General features: G+C 39.2%; 1 protein-coding gene across 1 annotated transcript; it reads left to right on the top strand.

Moving 5' to 3' along the window:
* The first annotated feature begins 1,025 nt into the window (after positions 1-1,025).
* On the top strand, positions 1,026-1,973 carry LOC109169145. Its single transcript, XM_019318022.1, has one exon. The coding sequence runs from the start codon at positions 1,026-1,028 to the stop codon at positions 1,971-1,973; it is 948 nt and encodes a 315-aa protein (XP_019173567.1).
* The last annotated feature ends 21,802 nt before the right edge of the window (positions 1,974-23,775 follow it).

Raw genomic sequence — 23,775 nt, 5'->3', positions numbered from 1 at the left:
TTAATTTCAAATCTGATCGCTGGGTTCAATATGGATGCCCGATCGCTTGAGCAGCAGTGCACAGAATTGTCTTTGACGGAGGAGGAGACGAGGGGGCTAGAAGCGCGGGAATTGCAAAAGGCACCAGACGATGCAATCCGATATAATCTTGTGGGCCGATTTCTCACTGATCGCCTAATCAAGGCCGATCACATGCAGCAGGTGATGGCCTTTGTGTGGAGGCCGGTAATGGGGATCTTTGTGGTGACCCTCGCCGATGATTTATTTCTGTTCCAATTTCCGCATCCGAGGGATTTGCAGCGTGTGATCGACGACGGTCCGTGGTCCTTCGATAACCAATTACTCGTCTGTGAGCAAGTGCCGGTGGGTACCTCGCCAGAAGACGTAGCGCTCGATTCGATGCCTTTCTGGGTTCAGATTCATGGATTGCCCGCAATGTATGCTACACCGGATTTTGTGACGAAAATGGGGGATTACATCGGGAAGTTTATTGCAGCGGATCCGTTCAGTTTCGGAGGGGCCTGGAAGAGCTACTACAGAGTTCGGGTACGCATGACAATTGCGACACCGCTGAAAAGGCGTATGAAGCTCCTGCACCGGGATGGGTCATCTCAGTGGATTTTATTCCAGTATGAGCGCCTGGGTACCTTTTGCTATTGCTGTGGGATCCTAGGGCATTCAGATAAGTTCTGCAGAATTGTGTATGACCAGGGTATTCTGCCAGATGCGTTCCCCTTTGGAGCGCGGTTGAGGGCGGGTCTGAGACGACAGGCGAAACAGATAGGGGCTCAGTGGCTGCTACCGTCGATGACTCAGTCATCAGTGGTGTCTGATGCCCAGGAAGTTGGGCCTCCCCCGGCGGTTTTAGTGACAATGGAGGAACGGGGCGGTCTGCAGGGTGAACTCAAGAGGCGAAGGGAGGAAGTCAGTGAGACGGATGGTATACAGGAGGACAATGTACATATGGCGGAACCGACAAAAATCTCGGAGACGGCGAGTCTGACAGACCAGGCTCGCCCTGCGCAATGAGTCTAATTAGTTGGAACTGCCGGGGTTTGGGTGGCACCCGGACAGTTCGAGAATTGTTGGGCATTGTGTCCAAACAGCGACCCTTATTCGTCTTCTTGATGGAGACGAAAGCATATGGTAGTCGGGTAGAGGAAATGCGAGTGCAGTTGGGTTTTGAAGGGGCTTTCTGTGTGGATCGTGTTAGCTTCGGGGGCGGGCTGGCGTTGTTCTGGCGGGATTCGAATGTTGCATCCCTGTTAAGTTACTCCATTGATCACATTGATATGGAAGTAACGATTCCAGGGAAACCGACTTGGAGACTTACATGCTTTTATAGTGAGCCGGACAGAACACAACGTCAAGTTACGTGGAATCTTCTACGGCATTTGAAGGATCAATCTACGCTCCCATGGCTCGTAGTGGGTGACTTCAACGATATAGCGTGCTTATCGGAGAAAAGAGGTGTTCACTCGCATCCTGCAGCACTTATTGAAGGTTTTAATGATGCACTCAGAGATTGTCAACTTCACGATTTGGGAATGTTGGGGGGAAATTTTACTTGGGTAAAAGGCCGGGGTACGGACGCATGGGTGGAGGAATGGCTGGATAGAGCCGTGGCAACTACGGATTGGATGGACATCTATGACCACGCTCAGGTTCATAATATTTATATTCGATCTTCGGATCACTGTGCGATTGCTATAGACGTTGAAACATGCCCTGTGCGTGCGGCGATACGAACCTTTAAGTTCGAATCAGCGTGGCTTTTGGAGGATGGGTGTGCGAGAGTTGTTGATGAAGCATGGCGGATGTCTACTGGGCAGAATTTCCAGGAGAGGCTGGCGGTTTGTGGTGAGAGATTATGGAAGTGGGGAGGGGAACACTATCGGCACTTTGGAAACCGGATTAGGAATTTGCGGCATACACTGTCCAGACTCAAGGAAGACCGTACTCCTGCTGGTTAGAAGAGTTTAGAGCAGCCGAGGGTGAGCTAGATGAGCTCAGTCGGGTAAAGGAAGTGTTTTGGAAACAAAGATCGAAACAATTGTGGCTAAAGCAGGGTGACGCGAATACGAAGTATTTCCACAAGGCAGCTACAATTCGGCACAGACGTAATACCCTCACTTGGATCAAAAATCAGATAGGCGATTGGGTGGAGGGCACGACAATGCATTCGGAAGTCATAAGGTATTTTGATAATATTTTCTGTTCCGAACATAGTACATCGGCTCTATTTGGTAATGTCCGTCAAACTGTGACGGCCGAGATGAATGCTTGCCTGGTACAACCGTTCAATATAACGGATGTCAAAGCCGCTCTGTTTGATATGGCTCCCGAGAAAGCACCGGGCCCAGATGGGCTATCACCGGCCTTTTTCCAACATTTCTGGCCGGTTCTAGGCCATGATCTTGCTGTCTTCATTATTAATTGTGTCGAGGCTAAGAGCTTCCCACCGGGTCTAAACGAGTCCAATATTGTCCTAATCCCTAAGAAGAAGATCCCAAAGAAGGTCGCCGATCTTCGGCCAGTCGCGCTTTGTAACGTGGTTTACAAAGTGCTGGCTAAAATGTTAGCCAACAGATTAAAAAGTTGTTTGGGCCAGATAGTGTCACAATCGCAAAGTGCGTTTGTACCTGAGAGACTCCTTACTGATAATATTATAGTGGCCGGTGAAATTGGGCATTACCTGCGAAGGAAAACTGGGGGAGTTATGGGATGGGCGGCGCTGAAGCTAGATACTAAAGCGTACGACCGTATGGAGTGGTCTTTTTTGGAAGGGATGTTGGGGGCGTTGGGGTTTGATAGGGGATGGTCAGATTTAATTATGCTGTGTGTTCAAATTGTGAATTATGCTGTGTTGGTCAATGGGGAGGTGGTGGGCCAGGTGTGTCCTTCTCAGGGGATTCGCCAGGGGGACCCGCTGTCGCCCTACTTATTTATTTTATGTGCAGAGGGTCTGTCAATTCTTCTACAACAGGCAGAGGCCCGTGGGGAGATTCATAGCGTGAGGGTGGCCCGGGGAGCCCTGGCCATTACTCATCTTTTTTTCGCTGACGACAGCTTGTTGTTTTTCAGGGCAACTCAACAGGAAGCCTTACGAATTAAAGGTTGTCTTGACTTTTATTGCTTGGCTTCGGGGCAACTTATTAATTATGAGAAGTCAAGTGCGGTTTATAGCTTAAACACGGCAACCCAGGCAAGGGAAGTGGTTAGTGAATGTTTGGGGGTCCACGCTGCAAACGATCTGGGACGTTACCTAGGGCTCCCATCAGTGTTGGGACGGAATAAAACCGCGAATTTCAAATATATCGAGGAGAACATACGGACCCGTATGGGATTATGGACACATAAGCTATTGTCCCGCGCAGGTAAAGAGGTCCTTCTCAAGAGTATTGCACAAGCCCTTCCTATTTTTACAATGTCATCCTTCTTACCCCCTTTACGTGTTTGTGACACGCTAGAAAAAATGTTTAACCGATTCTGGTGGGGAGGTGGCGGTACGGGGAGCCGTGGCATTCATTGGCTAAGTTGGGCGCGGATGTGTGAACCGAAATCGGAGGGCGGGCTTGGTTTTAAGAAGCTCCATGAATTCAACTTAGTGTTACTGGCCAAACAGGGCTGGCGATTGTTAGTTCAACCGGACTCCTTGGTCAGCCGATTGTTAAATGCTAAGTACTATCCCACAACGGATTTCATGGGGGCGCAACTAGGCGGCAGCCCCAACTTTATCTGGAGAAGCATCATGGCTAGACAACAAGTGTTACGTTTGGGCATTGCAAGGCGTATTGGCGACGGTATGGATACAAAAATATGGGCTGGAACTGGTTGGCAGACCCGACTAATACACCTCTACATACCCTGAGCGCCGAGTATTTGCAAGAGGCTAGAGTCGTGGGTTTACTTGACAATCAGGGGCGATGGGACCATGAGGTTGTCCATGATTTATTTGCGGCTGCGGATATACACTGTATTCTTGCTACTCCAATCAACAATCTCTGTAAGGATACTTGGAGGTGGGTGGGAGACATCAGAGGAAGATACACAGTCCGGCATGGCTATCAACTCCTCACAAGCAATACAAGGCAGCACGTTGCTCAAGGGGAGTTTCGTGCTTGGAAGCATTTGTGGGCACTGCCTATTCCTCCATCAGTGAAGAATTTCTTATGGCGGTGTGCTAGAGATGTCTTACCAGTTCGAGACAATCTACGCCATAAGAAGGTCTGGGTCGGTGGTGGTTGTCCTATGTGCGGTCACGAAACGGAGACAACACAGCATTTATTTTGTGAATGTGTTTTTGCGAGCAACGTATGGGAAACGGACAACGTTTTGCAGGGGAGACAACTGCTGTCTTTTATGGATCTCACGATTGGTAATTCACCCACGAATGCGGCTGTTAAACTGGCTGCTGTGTTCTGGACCATCTGGCGGCTTCGAAACGATGTGATATGGCATAACCAATCAGTGACCGTAATGGAGGCTCATGAACGTACGAAGTCTCTTCAAGAAACCTGGGCAACAGCTTAAGTCAAAGCACCGCGAGAAGCTACATTCGCAGGCAGTGCTGGAACCTTGACTCCGCCATCTGAAGGTATCCTCAAGTGCAACATAGACGCGGCTACGTTCGCGGAAGGGGCGAGCTTTGGCGCCGTCATCCGGGACCACACCGGCAGTTTTGTTGCGGCAAAGAGTGGGTGGTTCGAGGGGGTTAATGAACCGTTCCTGGCCGAGGTACTTGCAACCAAAGAAGCCTTAACTTGGCTTAAAGATCAAAGCCAAGTAAACTACGTGATTGAATCTGATTGTTTAAATTTTTGCAATGCTTTTAATTCCCGTAATGTTGATTTTTCGTACGTAGGCTTAATTGTAAAGCAATGTTTGTCGATTTCTAATGATATGGGGACTATTAGAGTGGTCCATATCAAGAGAACAGTGAATCGTGTGGCTCATGAGCTTGCTCCGACAACCGTTTCTGAATCTGTCTCGGGGGAGTGGGATTTTATCCCGCCGGCTTGTATCGTTCATTTACTTAATCATTAATGAAGTTTTCGTGTTTGTTTCAAAAAAGAGTGAAATGTTTGATGGAAATTGACCTTCTTTAAAAACAAAACAAAACAAAACAAAAAAACAAAACAAAAAAAAAACAAAACAAAACAAAAAAAAAAAGGAAAAAAAAATGCAAAATACGAAAAGGAAAGCAGCAGAAAAATAAATGAAAAGAAAAAAGGAAAAAAAGGATATGAAAGAGAAAATGAAAAAGAATTAATATTATTATTATTATTATTATAATTATTATTATTATTATTATTATTATTATTATTATTATTATTATTATTATTATTATTATTATTATTATTATTATTATTATTATTATTATTAATTTTTCATGTTAAATAAAGTATGAAATATTTATGGTCTTTGGGGGTGTGATAGTTTATTTGGTTGGAGTTGAAGTATCAAAACAACAACAGAGATTTGGTTCACTTGGTCTTTGTTTTGAGTTATGTTCATTCAATCTATGCTCCTCTAGTTTTGAAGGCTTTGTGAACTACTTTTCAAAATAATTCCTACCCTTTACCCTAGACCCATTACAACCATGAAAAAGTCCTTATGATTTGATCATGCGTGTTATCTTGTGGTGGAGAATGAGAAGATATGCAAGCCTATGGTAGAACATTTCTATTTGAATTTATTTGAGTGAAATTTATACACACACCCTTCAAACACTTATGCGTTATGAGTGATATTCTCGTGAGAGCTTGGTTATTTAGTTCACTCCATTTTCAAATAAATTGCTAGCTAGTTATTTATAATGTGTTTGAGATTAATGTTCTTGAAGTGTTATGAGTTTTTATATTTATATTTCTCTTAAATAATGTTTCTTGCTTGAGGACAAGCAAATGATTAGTGTGGGAAATTTTGATAAGCACTATTTTTATATTTTATTTAGATTAGTTTTTATAATAAATCAATTTTATTTATTTAATATTATATTTACTTTAAACTTTATTTTATATTTTGTACTAATATAATAATTATTGAATAATTAGGCTTAATTGTTTGTTTGGGCTAAAATTCCTTTTTATTGTTTTAATTGATTTGGGCCAACCTAAATCTTTTCTTTAATTTTTTTTGTTTGTTTAAATTAGTGGCCCAATTAGTTTATTTGTTTTGTAAAGTCAGCAGCCCAAGTCTCATTAATGTTATTTTCCTTTCTTTTGTTTCTCTAGCGTACGTAGACTGCAGGGCGACATCGGCAAGGAGACAAACTGAAGAAGACTCCGTCCGAGACATTGCCGAAGACTCTTTCTGTGGCCACGAAATTAATTGAATTAGAGGTTAGAGCTTGTTCTACTGATTTTCTATGGTTTCTTAGAAATTAGGAAAATAAAGATGATTTATTTTTTAGGTTTTATGTGGTTGAAAGATGTGTAATTAATTTGTGGATGTTAGTGAAATTAGGGCTATTTTGAGCTGATTAGGGAGGCTGAACTAGTATAAATAGGGCTGAATTTTGCAGTATAGCATAGTCAGTTTTTCATAATCACTTTATTTTAGTGTAAACACTCTTTGCAATGTACTGCTGAGTATTGATTTTCCAACTCAAGGATTATTGAACTTTGATTCTACAAGACTAGTGAGATTTATTTAGCTTAATTTTATTCTTTGCGCTTTATTATTTATATATCTCCTTTTATATGAGTTTTAATTATTGCTTGATTAATTATTGCAATGGGCCCATTGTTCAATTGTCAAGTCATTAAGTTGCTAATTAGAACCTTGAATCTGTAATTGTTTAAGTGTTCTAAAATTGGTAGCAAATAGCACAATTTGATTATACATGGATTTTCAATTTTGTGTTATGAAGATATATAGTCTAGTTTAAATGAACCATGCTTTTGAGTTTGTTGGCTAGAATTGGTAATCTTTCTAATTCTTTTAATGCAGTTAGTAAATTAAATCCTAAGAGCTTGTTTAGGATTGTTTATTATCTAGGAAAGTAATCAAAGAGCTTGTTTTGATTATCGACAAAGTAAGGAAAGATAGGTTATTAGAGTTTGTTAATAACCATAACCAATTTGGTAAAGAGTAGAGTAATTTATTTTTGGAAATCAATGATCTGTCTTGTTAGAATTAAATTGATATTATGCCTTGAGTTGGATACTAGTTGCTGTTGATTATTATTATTATTATTTGACATTTCATATAGTTTGCCTTTTATGGTTGCTATTTAATTTCCAATTCTCATCTCTTTCTTTATTAAATCTTTGATTAAAAATAAGTCTGACCAATCTTTGTGGGTACGACCTTACTCATCACTATTGCAAATTATAGAGTAAGCAATTTATTATTTGTTGGTTTCGACACCCATCAACAGGCAATTTTGTTATATTTGTATAATTAATCAGGATGAAATACTGGACTACGGTCATAATTTAGCCCATAGGCAATTATGTATTGGAATGTAGTTTGGTAATTTTATCAGTGATGATAGAAATAGATCAATTTATTTGTAAATAATGATTTCTAATTCTATCATAAAGTTTTTTTATGATGTAAACTTTTAGATCATATTTCTTAATTTGCCCACGGAGATTTAGAAAAGGCACATGATTTCTTAAGTTTTATCATAATGGTTGTAATGTATCATATTGAATAAAAGTTTAGCCTACAGGAAAGTTTTATGTCACTTGATTCTTCAACTCATTTGGTAATTGTTTCGTCATAAATAAAAAAATTTTAGTTGGATCTAATTGAGTAAAACTGTAGCCCACAGGCAAGTTTTATGTGACTAGGTTCTTCTGTCTATTTAGTAGTTGTGAAAAATATTATCATTAGAGTTTAATTGGATTTAATAGAATTAAAACTTTAGTCCACATGAAAGTTTTATGTCAATAAATCCCTCAACCCATTAGATAATAATTTTATCACAATTTCTTAGAATTTATAAATTTAGCTCGATTATAATTCTAAGTTTCATGGTTTGCATGGGCAAAACATGTATTCAGTCACTTCTCAAAATTTAGCCACTTTTATTAATTGATCCACGAAGCTTGCTCGGTTCTTCAGACTAACTGTAGTAAGTTACATGATTTGACATTCCTCTTGGATTCCAATAATAATCTTTTGAGCCAAATTCTAACTTGGTTTCGGAAGGTGTTTTTTTAGTATGTCCAACTATGGTGGGGAATTATATCTTCATTATTTAGTTGGACTTTAATTGGAACCAAAAATTGATTATTTAGTATGTCCAACTAAATGTGGGGAATTATATCTTCATTTAGTAGTTGGTCAAATCAATTATGAGTATGTATCTTCATTTTATTAATTTCGCTGAAGAATATTTCAATTAGTGGGAGTGATCATTTAGAAACATATCATTAAGATGCTTCATTAAAGATTATGAATTAATTATGGTCTTCATACATCCCAAATTGGATTGTATGTCAAACAATAAGTCCAAATAATTTCGCAAGTATTAATCTTGTATTTGTTCTTATAAATTCATGAGTTCAAATTATTGAACACCTGGTTGTGCAACATATTTATGAAAATGTTGCAACAATATTAATGAAATTATAGAACAAAAGCATTTAACTTGTGGTGCACTATCATTTAATAAATTCTTTAGTGATTAATAGGGTCTTTAGTTTCTTTAAAATTGATCCTGGGACATTTTGGTTTGTAAGGCTCAAGACAATTTTGTGAGACATATAAGTAAGACTCATTATGTTTAGTTCATTTATAGTGGACATTGGAGTTATTTGGGAAGTTATGGTGTATGATTAAGATTCCAAATTTATGGACTTAAACTTTTGGTTTGTCGTCTATGTTATTGGAATGCTTCTGTGACTTGACTATCTTTTGGCTATTTTGATGAGTGGGAGTAACAGACGTGTTAACTCCAATCTCTTAGCCGTTAGAAATAGTACTTATGTTAACTTATTAAGAAGTCATAGAATATAGTTAGCATTATGCTAACATTAAGAGATCTCTACTTAAGGCATGCTTCTAAGGTTTTAGAGATCATATAGTGAATTTGGATGGTTGCTTCTTTCAGTTGTGCACATAATATATTTTGAGAAACATCCCTTAAGGTACTGAGAATAAACATTGGGTTTGTCCATAAAGGACCTAAGTTGGAGAATTAAAATGCATGTGACCATAATGGATACTACTCTGATAAAATTGAGGACATATCACTATTATACTTCTGTTTTATTCTTTGCCGAGGGTTGTGCTAGTACTTGCACCAAGTGGGAGAATATAAAATTTTCCCTAATAATATATATTATATATTAGGGCCTTAATTAAGTGGTGCAAGTTGACTAGGCTTATTAAGTGGTCTGGTTGGACTGAATAACTAGAAGTTGTTATTCAACCAGACACTCTGTCTAATATAAACCTAGATCGATGGCCTTCAGGATATTCATTATATAGCACATTCAGTTACAGTACTCATACTGCTCAGTAGACATCAATGCGCCATCTAGGGTTCTGAGTCAAGTATGGGACAAATATGGCTAACGGTCTATCGTTCAAGAGGCAACACATCAAGAACATCAATTGTGGCTAGAGATCAACACGACTATCGCTTCTGCTTATACGAGGTCAGGTATCTCGTATTATTATTCAGTATAGTTAGATTATTTATTTTCTAACAAAAAATCCAAATTAAATATTTTGACCGTCTGTAAATTGTTTGTAATTTAATTTCAAAGTTGTAGACAGTGTAGGATAAATTATAATTTGTAAAATTATGTAGATTATAGCAGTATAGTTTCTAGATTGTAGCAATATAGTTTAGAAAAATTGTAATAGCACAATTAATTGTAAATAAGCCTGGTTAGGTTGGTGATAAAGTATATACGGATGTCTCTACGATCCCGTACGTATGTCTGGGGCTTGAGCTCGGGGTTAGTCAACAGTGGGTCGAATAGCTCTCGGTCAAGCTAAGAGTCAAAAGTCCTTTTCGGTGTCATAAATGCGGGTATTTATAGAGGGTGAGGGGGCGAGATCCGGGGTCTCGGCATGTCGGCCGCATGGCCATCATGCCCCCGCAAGCACTCTGCCAAGGAACGCCACCACGTGGCGCAAGCCTTCTGCCACTACTTCCTAAGCTTCCGTCCCGACCGAGGCGGTCGGGTAGTTCTCATGCCCTGATCGGCAAGAACGATTGGTATCTAACGGAGGCCACGTGTCCTATAGGTCCCGACTGACAGACCGTACGTTCGGTGGGTATTAGTCTACCAAGAGCCCCCCAGCCCGGGGCCTGACGAGCGCTCGGGAAGAAGGCCTCTGGATCATGCGCTGATCGTCCGACGTACGGTCCTCAGAAACGATGCACGGCAGGCGTCGTCCCACCTCCTCAGCCACTGGCGGCGACGCGACACGCGTCGTTCGCTAGACAGCCTTAAGGAACCCCACGTAGCCTCGAGAAGCGAAACGTTTTCCCGCCCAAAACCTGAGACTATAAAAACCAGCCTCCTTCACGCCTTTAAGCACGCTTCTCAACTATTCTCGCTCAGAGCCTTCCAATCGATCAACACACAAATCGATACGCCCCGACCACGAATCGCCTTTCAACGACCGGTAAGCTCTCGTTTACATCTTTTTTGTTTTACCTTTCCTAGTCGGCATGCCTGAAGGCATTCCTGCACGAGGTCTAGCCCGAGTGACTCACTGAAAAAATATCCTTTACCTTCTTTGAGGGACCTATGTCAAGCCAGGATAGCGACAATCCTTCGATCGCCGGCTATGATGTCGAGGTCGAAGTCGCGATCGACCACACTAGCACCGAGAGCTCCTCAGAGCTCAGGATCAACCCCGGGCTCGACCGGGCCGAGGATCGGCAAGACAGACGAACAAGCGACTCCAACAGATTGAGGTCCGGGAGCGACGAGGGGACCTCCGGCCGCGATCGGGAAGAAGTCGTCTAGCATGGCCGCGGCAAGTCACCTAGAACCCTTGTTGCCACCTTGCACCCTAACCTATCCCCTCAAGTGCAAGAGCGCCTTGCCGAGGCCTTGACGGACTGAGAGGCTGCCCGTGGGAGGTCCCAAGATGATCTTCCTAAACAGCGAAGTGGTCGAGCAGCAAGAGTGCCTGCTTTCCCGGAAGGAGATGGGCGAAGTCGGGACCCTCTTGGCTGGTCGAGATAAGTTCAACACCGACCGTGGGCTCGGGAAAAATCGTGCAGCGAAATACGGGCCTTTGGTTCGGGTTGCACCTGGACTCCCTAAAGGCGCATCTTTGTATCCCCTTCACACACTTTCTCTTGGCGTTCCTGGATCACTACAAGGTGCTTCCCGGCCAGATATGCCCGAACGCTCACCGCATACTCGCTTGCTTCTCCCAAATATGCGCCCGGCACGCGGCCCCCTGCACCATAGAGCTCTTCAACTTCATCTATCAGGTGCAGCAGTTGCTGGCCAACCATAGAGGGGGATTTTTGAAGGCTCAATCCCGGGAAGGCATGTGCTCTATCCTCTACCTCCCAACCAATAACAAGGGGTGGAAAAACCGGTACTTCTCGATCGAGAACCCGTGGAACCTACCGGTCGAGAGGACTTGGTTGACGCACTTTACGGAGAATGTCGCTCCCGAGCCGACCCGAGCACTCCAAGAAGCCGCGGCGAGGATTTCATCGGAGAACCACGAGTATAAGCTCATCCGATGGCCGGAGGAGTACAGTGCTGCTCGGCTGCCACCGCCCACATATGACCTGGAATAGAAATACACGCCTATCCCGATCGAGGTTACGATTGCGGTAGCGCCACCCATGCCCGCGCCCGGGGTGGGTTCCTCAAGTTTAAAGCTTACCGCCTCCGACAAAACTGAGTCGTCTCTCCGCCCTCTTTTTTTATTCAAGTCACGGCCATAACTGTTTGCGTTCTGTGCAGGAATGAAGTCTAGCCGAGGATTCCCGGCCGCTGCTCCACCCGCCCGAACCCCCCGGCCCAAGGTCGCCTTCAGCGGCAAGAAGGATGCACGCCTACCGCCTTTGAAGCACTCCAACCGGTCCTGTCATCCCGATCGTCGTGCCATTGGCGACCACGACCGTTGACGATCCAGCTGCCCCGGTCGGCAGGTTGGAACCGGAGCTCTCACTGGTCCGCGCGCCGAGAAAACGGGGCAAGGAAAAGGCGGTCGACCCCGAGGTCGAGGAGGTCATCCCGCTAAAACGGGCGCATCGACAGAGCCCCACGGCGCTCCGGAGGGAGGATTCCCAATCGACCTTTCTCGAGGGAATCAACACGCTGTTTCCTTCGGATGAAGAAATGGCCGATTGGTCCCCCGAGCAATCATCTGAGGAGGGAGCTCGGGACTTGGACAAGGTAAGGGCCTAACATGTTAAGCCGACTCTAGTTTTCTTTAACTTGTCCGCTAATTTCACGCTTTTTAGCAACTCACCTGGGTCCTAACGGCCTTGTACTACCGGTCGAAGGCGAGGGACGAAGCCGATCTCCTGAAGAAGGAGAACAAGTAGCTGAAACACCACTGAGGAGCGCTCAGGACGGGAAAACTGCTGCCGATGAGGCCCGTACAACTGCGCTAGCGCTAGCGCAAAAGGCGGTCGGGGAAGCTGAAACCGCCCGGAAGGAGGTTGCCGAGATGAGGCACAGGCTTGGCGACTTGGACAGCTTCGCTGCTTTTATTTGCCAAGTTCGGGCGAAGGCCGAGCAATTTTTCCGAGCATTTTTGACGCACAAGACCGGTGAGGACCTCGCATGGGTCTTCTGCGATTGGGCCTACGCCTCTGGCTGCCGCGCCATGCAAGAAGAAGTCCATGCGTCCGTGACCGAGGTCTTCAAGGGCAAAGACGTGCGGCTTATACTGGAGAATCTGCCTGGAGAGGTCGCAGACCCCGGGCCCAACCCCTTTGCCGAGCCCCCAGATGCCGCTCCCAACCAAACTCAGACGGCGCAAGACGTTCAACCCTCCGATCCCTAGAACTCATGCTATGAAATTTTGCTTTGGGGAGCCCGGTCCTCTTGTACCGGGCAGCATTGACTCCTAGAACTCGTGCTACAAACTTTTGCTTTGGGGAGCCCGGTCCTCTTGTACCAGGCAGTATTTAACTAGACTTAAGGCGTATTTTGATGCATTTTCTCAACACATGCCATTTGGTTTGGGCTCGGACCTTTAACTTTGTTGGACAATTTTAAATTTTATGTCCTCGCAAGTGCACGAGTCAGTGTAGTGATAGTGTGCAAAGGCAAGGGTCGATCCCACAGGAAATTGATAGTATGCAATTTAATAATTTGGAATTAAAATGACAAACTTGACAAATTAACGGTTCAAAGCTAATTTAGAGTCAAAATGTACTTAACCAAATGAGACTGCAAATAGAAAATATTGGCAGGAAAGATAATAAAATAACAACGAAATCAAATAGCAGCAAGGGACTATCAAATTAAAGCAACGAACTTGACAATTTAAAGTATCCAAAACGAACATCAAATAATAAGATAATTGCAAATCACAGTTCCAAGCGTAAGATAAATTAAAATAGAATTGAATTAAAAACATAACTACGGTAAAACGTCCATAGTGTATTGTTCAAGTTCCGAGAGAAATTAATTAAACTAGTAGCAGTGCATAATTATGAAATTTGCAATAATAATTAAATCACAATGCTTCATTTCTCAACACTAATCCAAGGATAAAATGAATAATTAGAGAGAGTAAAGGGAATGACTAATTAATTTAGTGTGCTCACAATAAAGGAATAAAAGAATTAAAACAAGAAGTAGTACCAATTGAAGAGAAAGGAACAGAACCAGGAAATATTAATTGACAGTGAAAAACTTCTCAACCAAATCCAGAAAAAAATGCACTACGGTAAATACTAATAACTAAACAAATCTTTTAAGCAATTGTGTGAATTGGAATGAATTATGAAAAGCTATGCAAATTTCACCCACAAGTAGTATACTGGAAAACTAGACAAAACAATGGAAGGAAAATGCTTGCAACTAAGTTCTCAAAAGAAAGACAAGAGGAAAGAAAACCAGAAACTTGCTGCACTACTGCCGAACTCTACACTCCTTCCACCGCCGAACCAGAATTCGTTGCCGCCGGAACTTTTGCTACGGACTCTCACGCTGGGCCTGACCGAAATTATTTTGGATTGAATTTTTATGGAATTGGTGATGATGAATGGCTTTTGGGTGTTAAGATGGTGATCGATGATGAATGTGATAAATAGCTGTCAGGAGGTTCCTGAAGATCTTCGACCGAACTTTATTTATAGCCTTCGACTGCTTCTCCTTACACTATTCAATTCTTGGCATAGATGTCGCAGGAGAATGAGGATCGGCTCTTCTTTCGGGTCTTTAGCTGACCGGACCGAATCTTCGTTAGCCGATGGGATGAAGCTGCGCCTCTCTCATATTTTATTAATTAAAGCCCTGATCCTAACAAAATGGACAGATCTAATCTAATCTAATAATAATAATAATAATAATAATAATAATAATAATAATAATAATAATAATAATAATAATAATAATAATAATCTTATTAAATTGGGGTTAAGGAATTATTGTTCTAATATAATTCAAATAATAGACAAATTTAATAAAAACAATCTTACAATAGATTAATATTAACAAAACTACTTATGTCAATAATAAATAAAATTAGATAAAAATTAATCAATTATTTCCAGCTTAACTATAAAAAATTATTTAAAATAACAACAAAAATAATGTTTATCAAATCTCCCCACACTTATTTATTTGCTTGTCCTCAAGCAAAAACATTATTAACAAGAAAAGAAATTAAAATAAAAGCAAGTATTAGATCGAGTTGTACCCAAATAACCTTTCAAATTTATTTTCCTCATCAATGCAAAATTAATGTCAACTCAAAGAGTGCATAAAATAATTGACTAGAAATTAAAATCTTTAGCAACTAAAATAAATATAAAACTTGTGCTCGTGTGCTAATACCCCTTATATGAGCTATACAAAAACTCAATAAAGTAAATACGAAAATTTCACAAAATATAACCTAAAGCAAATTCGAAAACATTCTATCACAGTGCAGATGCAAAACATGAAGGAAACAAGGATCGAGACATTTATTAAAATTAAAATGCAAATGCTCGTCTCTTTCAAAGTTCACTCATTATTTTTCTATTTTGACTTTTTTCCAAAGAGAACTTCCCCAAAAACCTCGCCATTTTACGCCAGACTTGTTTGGGTTTTCAATTTGGTGTGTACTCATAAACCAGACCACAACACTTATTGATTTATTTATTATACATGTGTATAGATGGCTGCTTCAGCAGAGTAGAATCTCTTAGATTTGCAAAATAAATAACTTAATAACCGAACACTCTCATTTATTTTAAATTTTTTTAATATCTTTTTTATAATCTTTTCTTTTCACCTCACTTATGCCACAAAGATGATCCTTGAACCAACACACTACACCACAATTTATAGCACTCAAGAACTATTTAAGAATTTGAAAAAGGTAATATAAAGTGAAACCAACATATAAACTATTAAAAAAAATGCATAAAACATATAAGGGTATTTGTGATTTTCAAAATCTATATATATATATATATATATATATATATATATATATATATATATATATATATATATATATATATATATTGTTTTTTTTTTTTGTTTAATTTTTCAATTTTTTTCTTTGGCAAAATTATTCAAAATAAAAGAAATTAACAACTAGCCACATGCAATATACACCAACAAAGAACTACTTCAAGTTCAGCATACTCTGAACTCGGCACACTTCCAATTTGGCATATTCCAAATTCGGCACACTTCCAATAGGCATACTGTTAATAGAGAATCAGAGGACTTCTCCTATACAGAGATTGTACCCCTTCACGTTTGATATATACTTGATACTTCATTGTAACCGATACTTTGAATTTTGAATATATACAGTTCAAGTTTTTCGCGTTGACAATAACCTAAGTATTTTCTGATGCATCGGCATCTTAAGATCAGTCGGGTCATTTCCCGATCGCAATCAAAGTTGCAAAGCAAACTCGGGAAACTGTCGTAGCTACTCCCTTATGTTGACGATTCTTGCAACTAAGGGAGTGGGGCGCTACACTGGTAGAGAAGCTCGTTCGCTTCGCTAAAGTATTTTCCGAGTAGCCAAAGTGCTTCCCGAGCAGAACGACTTAGCTCGTTCGCCAAAGAGCTTCACCAGTAGAGAAACTCGTTCGCTTCGCCAAAGTACTTCCTGAGTAGATCGGTAGAGTAGCTTGTTCGCTTCGCTAAAAGTATTTCCCAAGCGCCAAAGCGCTTCTTGGGTAGACATTCTGGTCTCCAAGCGCCTTATAGGGCACCTCTTTCGGCCCACGAAACTCGTTTGTTAAAGCGCTTCCCGAGCAAAGCGACCTTCCCGGTCTCGCCATCGTTAGACCTTCGGGTCTCTTAGCGACCCCTTCGCTTGGGACCCTCGGTTCGCGAACCGGGTGCACCCCGGTCGGTATAATTTTTTGGTTCTCAAGAACCTATCAAAGTGATTAATGTAGTCACCAAAGGCTAGCCAATCGCAATCGGCTAAGATCGATCTTTTAGTCGAGTAATCTAGATTAGAGTTTGACCAAGCTCAAACCAGTCGCAGCCAGTTAGCCCGAGTGAAGGGCATTGGGAAGAGCGTTCCCGTTTATGATCCGCACGATCAGCTGAGGTGTCCGGACCGTGAGTAAAATTTAATCTCTCGATTGGTAGTACTTGATCGCTAGACCGCGTTAGAAGTCCAATCTCCCGATTGGTGCAAGCCGATCCCTAAGATCGGTGCAGTTTAATCGCTTGTGTCGCGCAAGAGTTCGATCCGTTGATCATGAGTAAATCCAATCCCGTGATTGATAAAGTCAAGCTGATCCCTAAGATCGGTGCAGTTTAATCTCTTGTGTCGCGCAAGAGTTCGCTCCGTTGATCGTGAGTAAATCCAATCCCGTGATTGGTAAAGTTAGATATTCCGGTCGCAGTTAGTCCGACCTCGTACATGATTGGTAAAATTAGATCTTCCTATCGCTGTTATGTTTGACTTCCCGATCATAGTTAGTAGCCCGATGGTTGGATCGGCAAAGCTCAGTCTCGCAACTCGTGTTGCATAATTGACCCCTAGGTCGAGCAACCTTTTTCAGTCCACCAGACTGCGCTCAAACTTGTGCTCTTTTTTTCCTTAGTTAAAATTTTTTTCTCACTGAATATTTTATTAGCTTAAGGTTTTTAACGAGGAAACCGACATAAGTCACGGACCGTATAGCCAGATTTTCCAGCCCGAACCCTTCCTCATTAACTCATCGTCAAAGCACGGACTGGGGGCTTCTTAATAGGATATATACTCTGGGTTCGAGTTCCCTATATGTCCGAATTCCCGTTTTATAGTCGGGTCGGGGTTAAGCAGTTCTTGCCTCGATCTACGGGTCAAAGTCAAACTCAGCGGGTCAAACATGCCCCAAACCTCGGGCCTATATAAAGGGCCCCAAGCCTTTGTTTTGGGGGGTCTTCCCTTCATTTCCATGATATTCTCTCTCTATACTGAAACTCTCTCCCCTCTCTCTAAGACAACACAAGACCAAAATTTAATAAAAGAACTCTTGAGCTATCTTTCCCTTGTCTACTCCTTAGTCATGTATAGCTTACATACACATACAGTACATACATCCTATATACGCGGGAATTAGTACTATCAACGACGTCGTTTTGGGCGAGGGCGCACAATGCATTGTGCGCCCTGGTGCACGGTATAATTTGCCTAAGTTAAAATATAAGTTTAGATCTCATCCTCAAAATTTTTTAAAAACAAAACCCTCCTCCAAATGGAGTTTTCATGTTAAAAATGATCAGACTTGAAACCTGGAGGCAATTTTGACACCACAGATTGTTCAAAACGTTTCTGTACGTCTTCACCATTGTTTAGCAGCTATATCACTCAAAATAATATACCTTCTACTAACACAGCTACCAAAATACAACAATATATAATTTACCTTTCACCAAAATCTTGTTCTTGTTTAGATAAACACTTTCAAAATCCATCACTTGTTTGGATGTTAAACACATACTTTTCAATCTGTGCAGTTAGTGTACAATGTGAGCAAACAAACATAATGCAAAGCCTTTTACACAGGACATTCCATGCAAAAGCCACCTCACAGTTTTACATTGCTCACCAAAATTAAGTGTACAGCAAGCTGTCTAACTAAACATATATACGTAGTATTAACCTACATTTGCACCCTTATTTTCCTACATAAATCATTTCGAATTAGCACCCTAGCTAGCTAGCTAAGTCAGATTCACATATAATAATAGTACAAAATTATAATTAATTACCTTTTCCGTTCAACAAAGTAATTGTTGAAAAATGTCAATCTCCTTTTCTGCAAGTCTCTGCACTTGTTAAGATAACCTCTTAAAAATGGCCTAAGCAGAGGGATGAAATCGCCATAGTTGTACTCAAAGCTCTGAGCCAATCTGCTTCTCTCGGAGTTGAACTAATAAAATTAACTTCTGAGTATATCATGTTTGGCCTACTAAGCCCACACTCTTCTCACAACTAGCTCTGTTCAGACTATATATGACTAAAATTTAGCAATAAAATGCGGATTACTTGCAAAGTTTAGTATACAAAAGAAATAAAGCGTCATAGCTCTCAAGACTCCAACTGTTTATGCCCAAAATAACTACTTCTTTCTCCCTCTCATTCTAGAGCTAACATGGAGGAACTAGCTAGGTTCATCATCAAGATTGAGAATATTACATTGGCAATAGTTATTGCGGAGACTACAAACTACCGATTCCAGCGAGGAAGGTACAGCTTTAATCTGCTTTATTTTGAACTTTGGGTTCTTTTTTATTATTGTGTCTTGAATTTTTTATTTGTTTTTTATGATATAATAGTTACTTTAATTTGTTTGTTTTTTGAATTTTTTTATTTCTTATTTATGATATAATAGTTATTTTGGGATGACATAATAATAAAGATTCTGAGAGTCAGTTAAAATTGGTGCTAAACGGATAGATAATTTTAGGAAGTACTTTAGAACCAGAAGTAAGATAGATGACAAGCAAAATATAACAATAGTGAAGATGCATTCAGTAAATGGATCACTCTATGGAAACTTTAAATTCCATCGAAATGGAAAACCTTCTTAAGAAGAGTTATAAGTGATATCCTTTCCATTACAAACAACTTGCTTATAAAGAGAGTAGATGTTGATCCGATGTGTGCCATGTGTGATCATCAATGAGGGCACTATACACTCATTAGTGTTTTGTGGCTATGCAAGTTCCATATGGAATCAATCCAACCTTCCACTTCCAAATATTGTGACAAATATTTTTCATTAATGGTTTAGTGTAATCTTGAATGTTCTAGACACTGATGGAATTATCTCAATTTTATGTCACATATATATGGAGAGCACGAAATGGAGCTGTGTGGGATGCATGCCTACCACTGCCGAAGAAATTACTAGCGACGACCGTAGCAACCATGCGAGCATGGCGGCGGATCCACGGCCGAACAACATCGATCCCACATGCGTAATTTAAAAAAAGTATATTAAACAATGATAAATAAAATCTCTAAAGTTACAGCACCACATGCATACATCTACACATTAGCTATTAATTTGAGCAATTATTTGCTCAAATTCAAACAATGATAACATCAAAACACATAATCCAAACCATATATTCAATTGCACTATATAATATTTGATGTTCTAATTTAAATAATTATATATCAATCCAAATATTTTTAATATATTATAAAAAATCTATTCCGTGCATCGCACGAGCGAAAATACTAGTTATTTTAATGAAAGAATAAAATTTGGTGCATAATTTGGTGTAATGGGCCGGAGATGAAAAAAAAAATTTAGTGTAAAAATATGCTAAGAGTATTCCTTTTGGTGTTAAATTTGGTGTATTTGTTTATTTCAGGACTATTTACTCAGTATAATTTAATCTTTTGTATTAACTAATTTATTTTTTTCATTTTTACATATTTAAAAATCATATCAACTATAGAATTTATAATTAAAAATGTCTTTTAAAACATAAAATTAATAGGAATTAATTTTTCATTCAAATAATATGTACAATTGGGTAGAATGTGAAAAATAAAAATAATTACTATTGTTCCAAACTTGCAAACACGTGAATGTATATGATATAATAAAAATGTGAAATATTATAAAACTTATCACAAATCACATTGGTTATTCTGCCATCATTTTACCCAAAAAAAAAAAAAAAAAAAAGTCTTTTAAAACATAAAATTAATAGGAATTAATTTTTCATTCAAATAATATATACGGGTAGAATGTGAGCACCTTAAACATTAAAATGGCGCACCTTAAAAACACAAATCACGCACCTAAAATTTTGAAATGGCGTACTTTACGTACACAACCCACGCACCTTAAACATTGTTTGTATATTTGTTTATTTTAAAACTATTTACTCCATATAATTTAATATGTTGTATTAACGAATTTATTTGTTTTCATTTTTGCATATTTAAAAATCATATCACGTGGTTTTGTTGTGAGGCGGAGCCTTGCACGAAGAAGGAAGTTTAAAATTTATAAAATATTAAATAAATTTATAAAATAGATACGATGTCGATTTTTATCTTATTGTTTTTAATTTTTTAAAAAGTATATATGAGGATGCTCTTTAGAAGCATATCTCTTTACAAGTATTTTTTATGCGCGATGCGCACAAAATAGGTGCCCAATATTAATACATTATATTAAAATTTTAAATTTATTTAGATTTTAGATATTTAAATTATTCTAAGTAATAATAATAATAATGTAAATCATTTTTATAAATTTGATATTTATATTTATGTAATAATTAACATATAACTCAAATATATAATGTGCATATATTATTATTAATGAAGAAGATAAGAAAATATATGGTGGAGGCATGTGCATGGTAACAATAGTGGAAAAGATAACGGAAGTTATAACGGTAGGGGTATGTTTGTCCAAAATATTTTAATGTACAACCTTTATAGCATAATGTACAAAAAAACTTAACGGAAAAAACGGACATAAATCAGTGGTATAACTTCATTCACACTTATTATGTTTTTAGATTAGATTTAGATTAGATTTTAGATTTAGATTAAAAAAATTATCAAATGGTGTCAGTTCTATTCGTAAACCAGTTGTCATTACTTAAAAAATAATAATAATAATAATAATAATAATAATAATAATAATAATAATAATAATGATTTTACTGGCGTGAAAACTGCTGATGAACTCAATGAATATGCAGCCTTTGAATTTTTTAAAAGAATAAGGCCGGTTCAGTGGTTTCTTCAGCAATACAAACATGTGGAGAGGTCATAATAATGTGTGATTCTTCATTTTTCTAAAGCAGTCGTCATTACTAATTAATATTTTCATATGGTATTTGCTTTATTTATATTTCCTAATTATGTATTAGACAAAAAGAACGTGGATGGAAATAATTCACACTTATTTGGGTGTTATTCCCAACATGTGTGTGCTATATGTAAAAAATCAGCATGAGACTGAGATTGTGAGTCATAGGTTGGACTATAGTACATGATAACATATCCATAATTAGTTGTTTTTTCTCATTTCCGTTCTGGTTTGTACATGGGGAGTGTATGTGCTTTGGTTTCTCGTAATGATATCTCTGGTCTCTGACATTTCCGACAAGATTTTCTTGATTTTTAGGAGACTGCAATTCTCATATATCTATGATGAAACAGTGTGAAGATCTTCTGGTTGAACTCAACCACTCAAGGTGTTATGATTTAATGGATTAGTATTGTGAACAGATCTCAAGCAATCTTCCAATCATGAGTAAACAGAGGTATATAACATGCTTGATTATTGTACTGTGTGGTACCTATTAATTATGGCGGTTGACAATGATGTTTTTATGCTTCTTCTCAAACTATGAGAGATACCAAGTGCATATAGTGTTTACCATTTCATGTTGTCTGTCATGGCAGAATAAAGAGATCAAGTTTACAACTAAATAACTTTGTTCCATTTCTTTTCAATGCTCAGCTGTATGAATATATCTAACTTAACTTTCCTGCAGGCAATGGCCTGAGGATTGCAAGGAAGCCGTGTGTCGACTGGGAGTTCTTACATAAAGCCCTGTTTGGTAAAAAATTGGCCTATAGGTCAATTTTGGCTTATTTGACCACTATTAATTGTTTGATTTAGTTAAAATATCAATATAAATGTTTGGTTAATTAGCTTTTTGCAACTCCAAAAGGCTAAAATTCAAAATGCTACTCCAAAAACCTTTTCAATTAGCTTTTTGAGAAAAGAAATTATATCAAACAGCTATCAGCTAACAGCTAATTTATCAAGCACTTTTCTACAATCAGCTAATGTTATCAACTATTTATACTCTCTAATTAACACAATCAGCTAACAACTAACAGCTATCAGCTAACAGCCATTTTACCAAACAGGGCCAAAGTGTTGGTGGGGCTAGGCTTCCCGAGCAAGTTTGTTGAGTGGGTAACCAAATGTGTGCAAACCGTATCTTACTCACTGTCTATCAATGGAGCAACGCATGTCTACTTTCAAGGAAAAAGGGGATCGAGACAAGGTGACCAAATCTAAAATGTTTTGTGCAGGTGTTTTGGATAACCTTTGCTTCTCCCGTATCCCGATTGAAGCTCTTCCGCCTGGAAAGTCCTCAACTTTAAGATCATGGGTTTTCTTAGGAATCACGCCACAACATACGCATCCACCAAGAAACAAGCTCCCTAACCACCGCCAAGAACATGGACAACAAATCTTTCTGAATGATGAAGTACATACACCAACAAAAGTACATGACAAGGAAAAAATATCGACCAAAAGTCACAAAAAATCAACGATACACGAGAGATAACAACTCGACATAAATGCATGAAAATAATTGAGAAATTACCAGTTGATGTGTGATGTCACCATATTTTGCCTCATTTGAGATGGGGATAGATGAGTTATAAATGATGTCAAACCTCCTACCTTTGGTGTCAACACTAATAACATACAAGTGTGCACCTTGGGTTATAGGAATCACATACTAGAGAAACATATTGTGAATACAAAAGGGAACAACACAGTGTCAAGCACAATACATGCAATTGGATGTTTGTAAAAAAAACACAACCACAATCCACAATCCACAATCCATCCCAAGAAACGTATGCAACTGTATGTATTAGTGTGTAAATATTTCTTGCACTTACAATGTTAATGATGGACCACGACCCATACGGGGAGTGCACAATGCCAGTGACCAATCTCTTTAAAAACCAATGAAGCTCTGGGAACGTGGTTGCGAATGCCGAACAATAAAATAAACAATTACAATGGTAAGGATGCAACGCCAATAGTGCATACACTCCTGATGCACCATATTTTGAACTCTAATGCACAAAAATCACTACTACAATGCATCACAACATCTTTCCGAATGTGGCACTGCCTCTGTTGGGTTATAGTTTGAATTATCCATGCCAAATGAAACCATAATTATTTGCTGTGCACAAAATCCTTCCATGATGCACCTTATTATGAACTGTAATGCACAGAAATCATTATTACAAAGCATTATTAAATTTCCTACGATGCGCAACACCATTCCGAATATGACACTGCCTCTGTTGGGTTATAGTTTGTAAGAGAATTCGTTTTTATCATTGATTGATGTCATCCAATATCCATGCTGGATGAAAGCATAATTATTTGTT

This window comes from Ipomoea nil, unplaced genomic scaffold, assembly GCF_001879475.1.
Source record: "Ipomoea nil cultivar Tokyo-kokei standard unplaced genomic scaffold, Asagao_1.1 scaffold3251, whole genome shotgun sequence".
Lineage (NCBI taxonomy): Eukaryota > Viridiplantae > Streptophyta > Magnoliopsida > Solanales > Convolvulaceae > Ipomoea > Ipomoea nil.
Note: the sequence above shows the minus strand (reverse complement) of the source record. Positions and strands in the feature narration are given on the sequence as shown.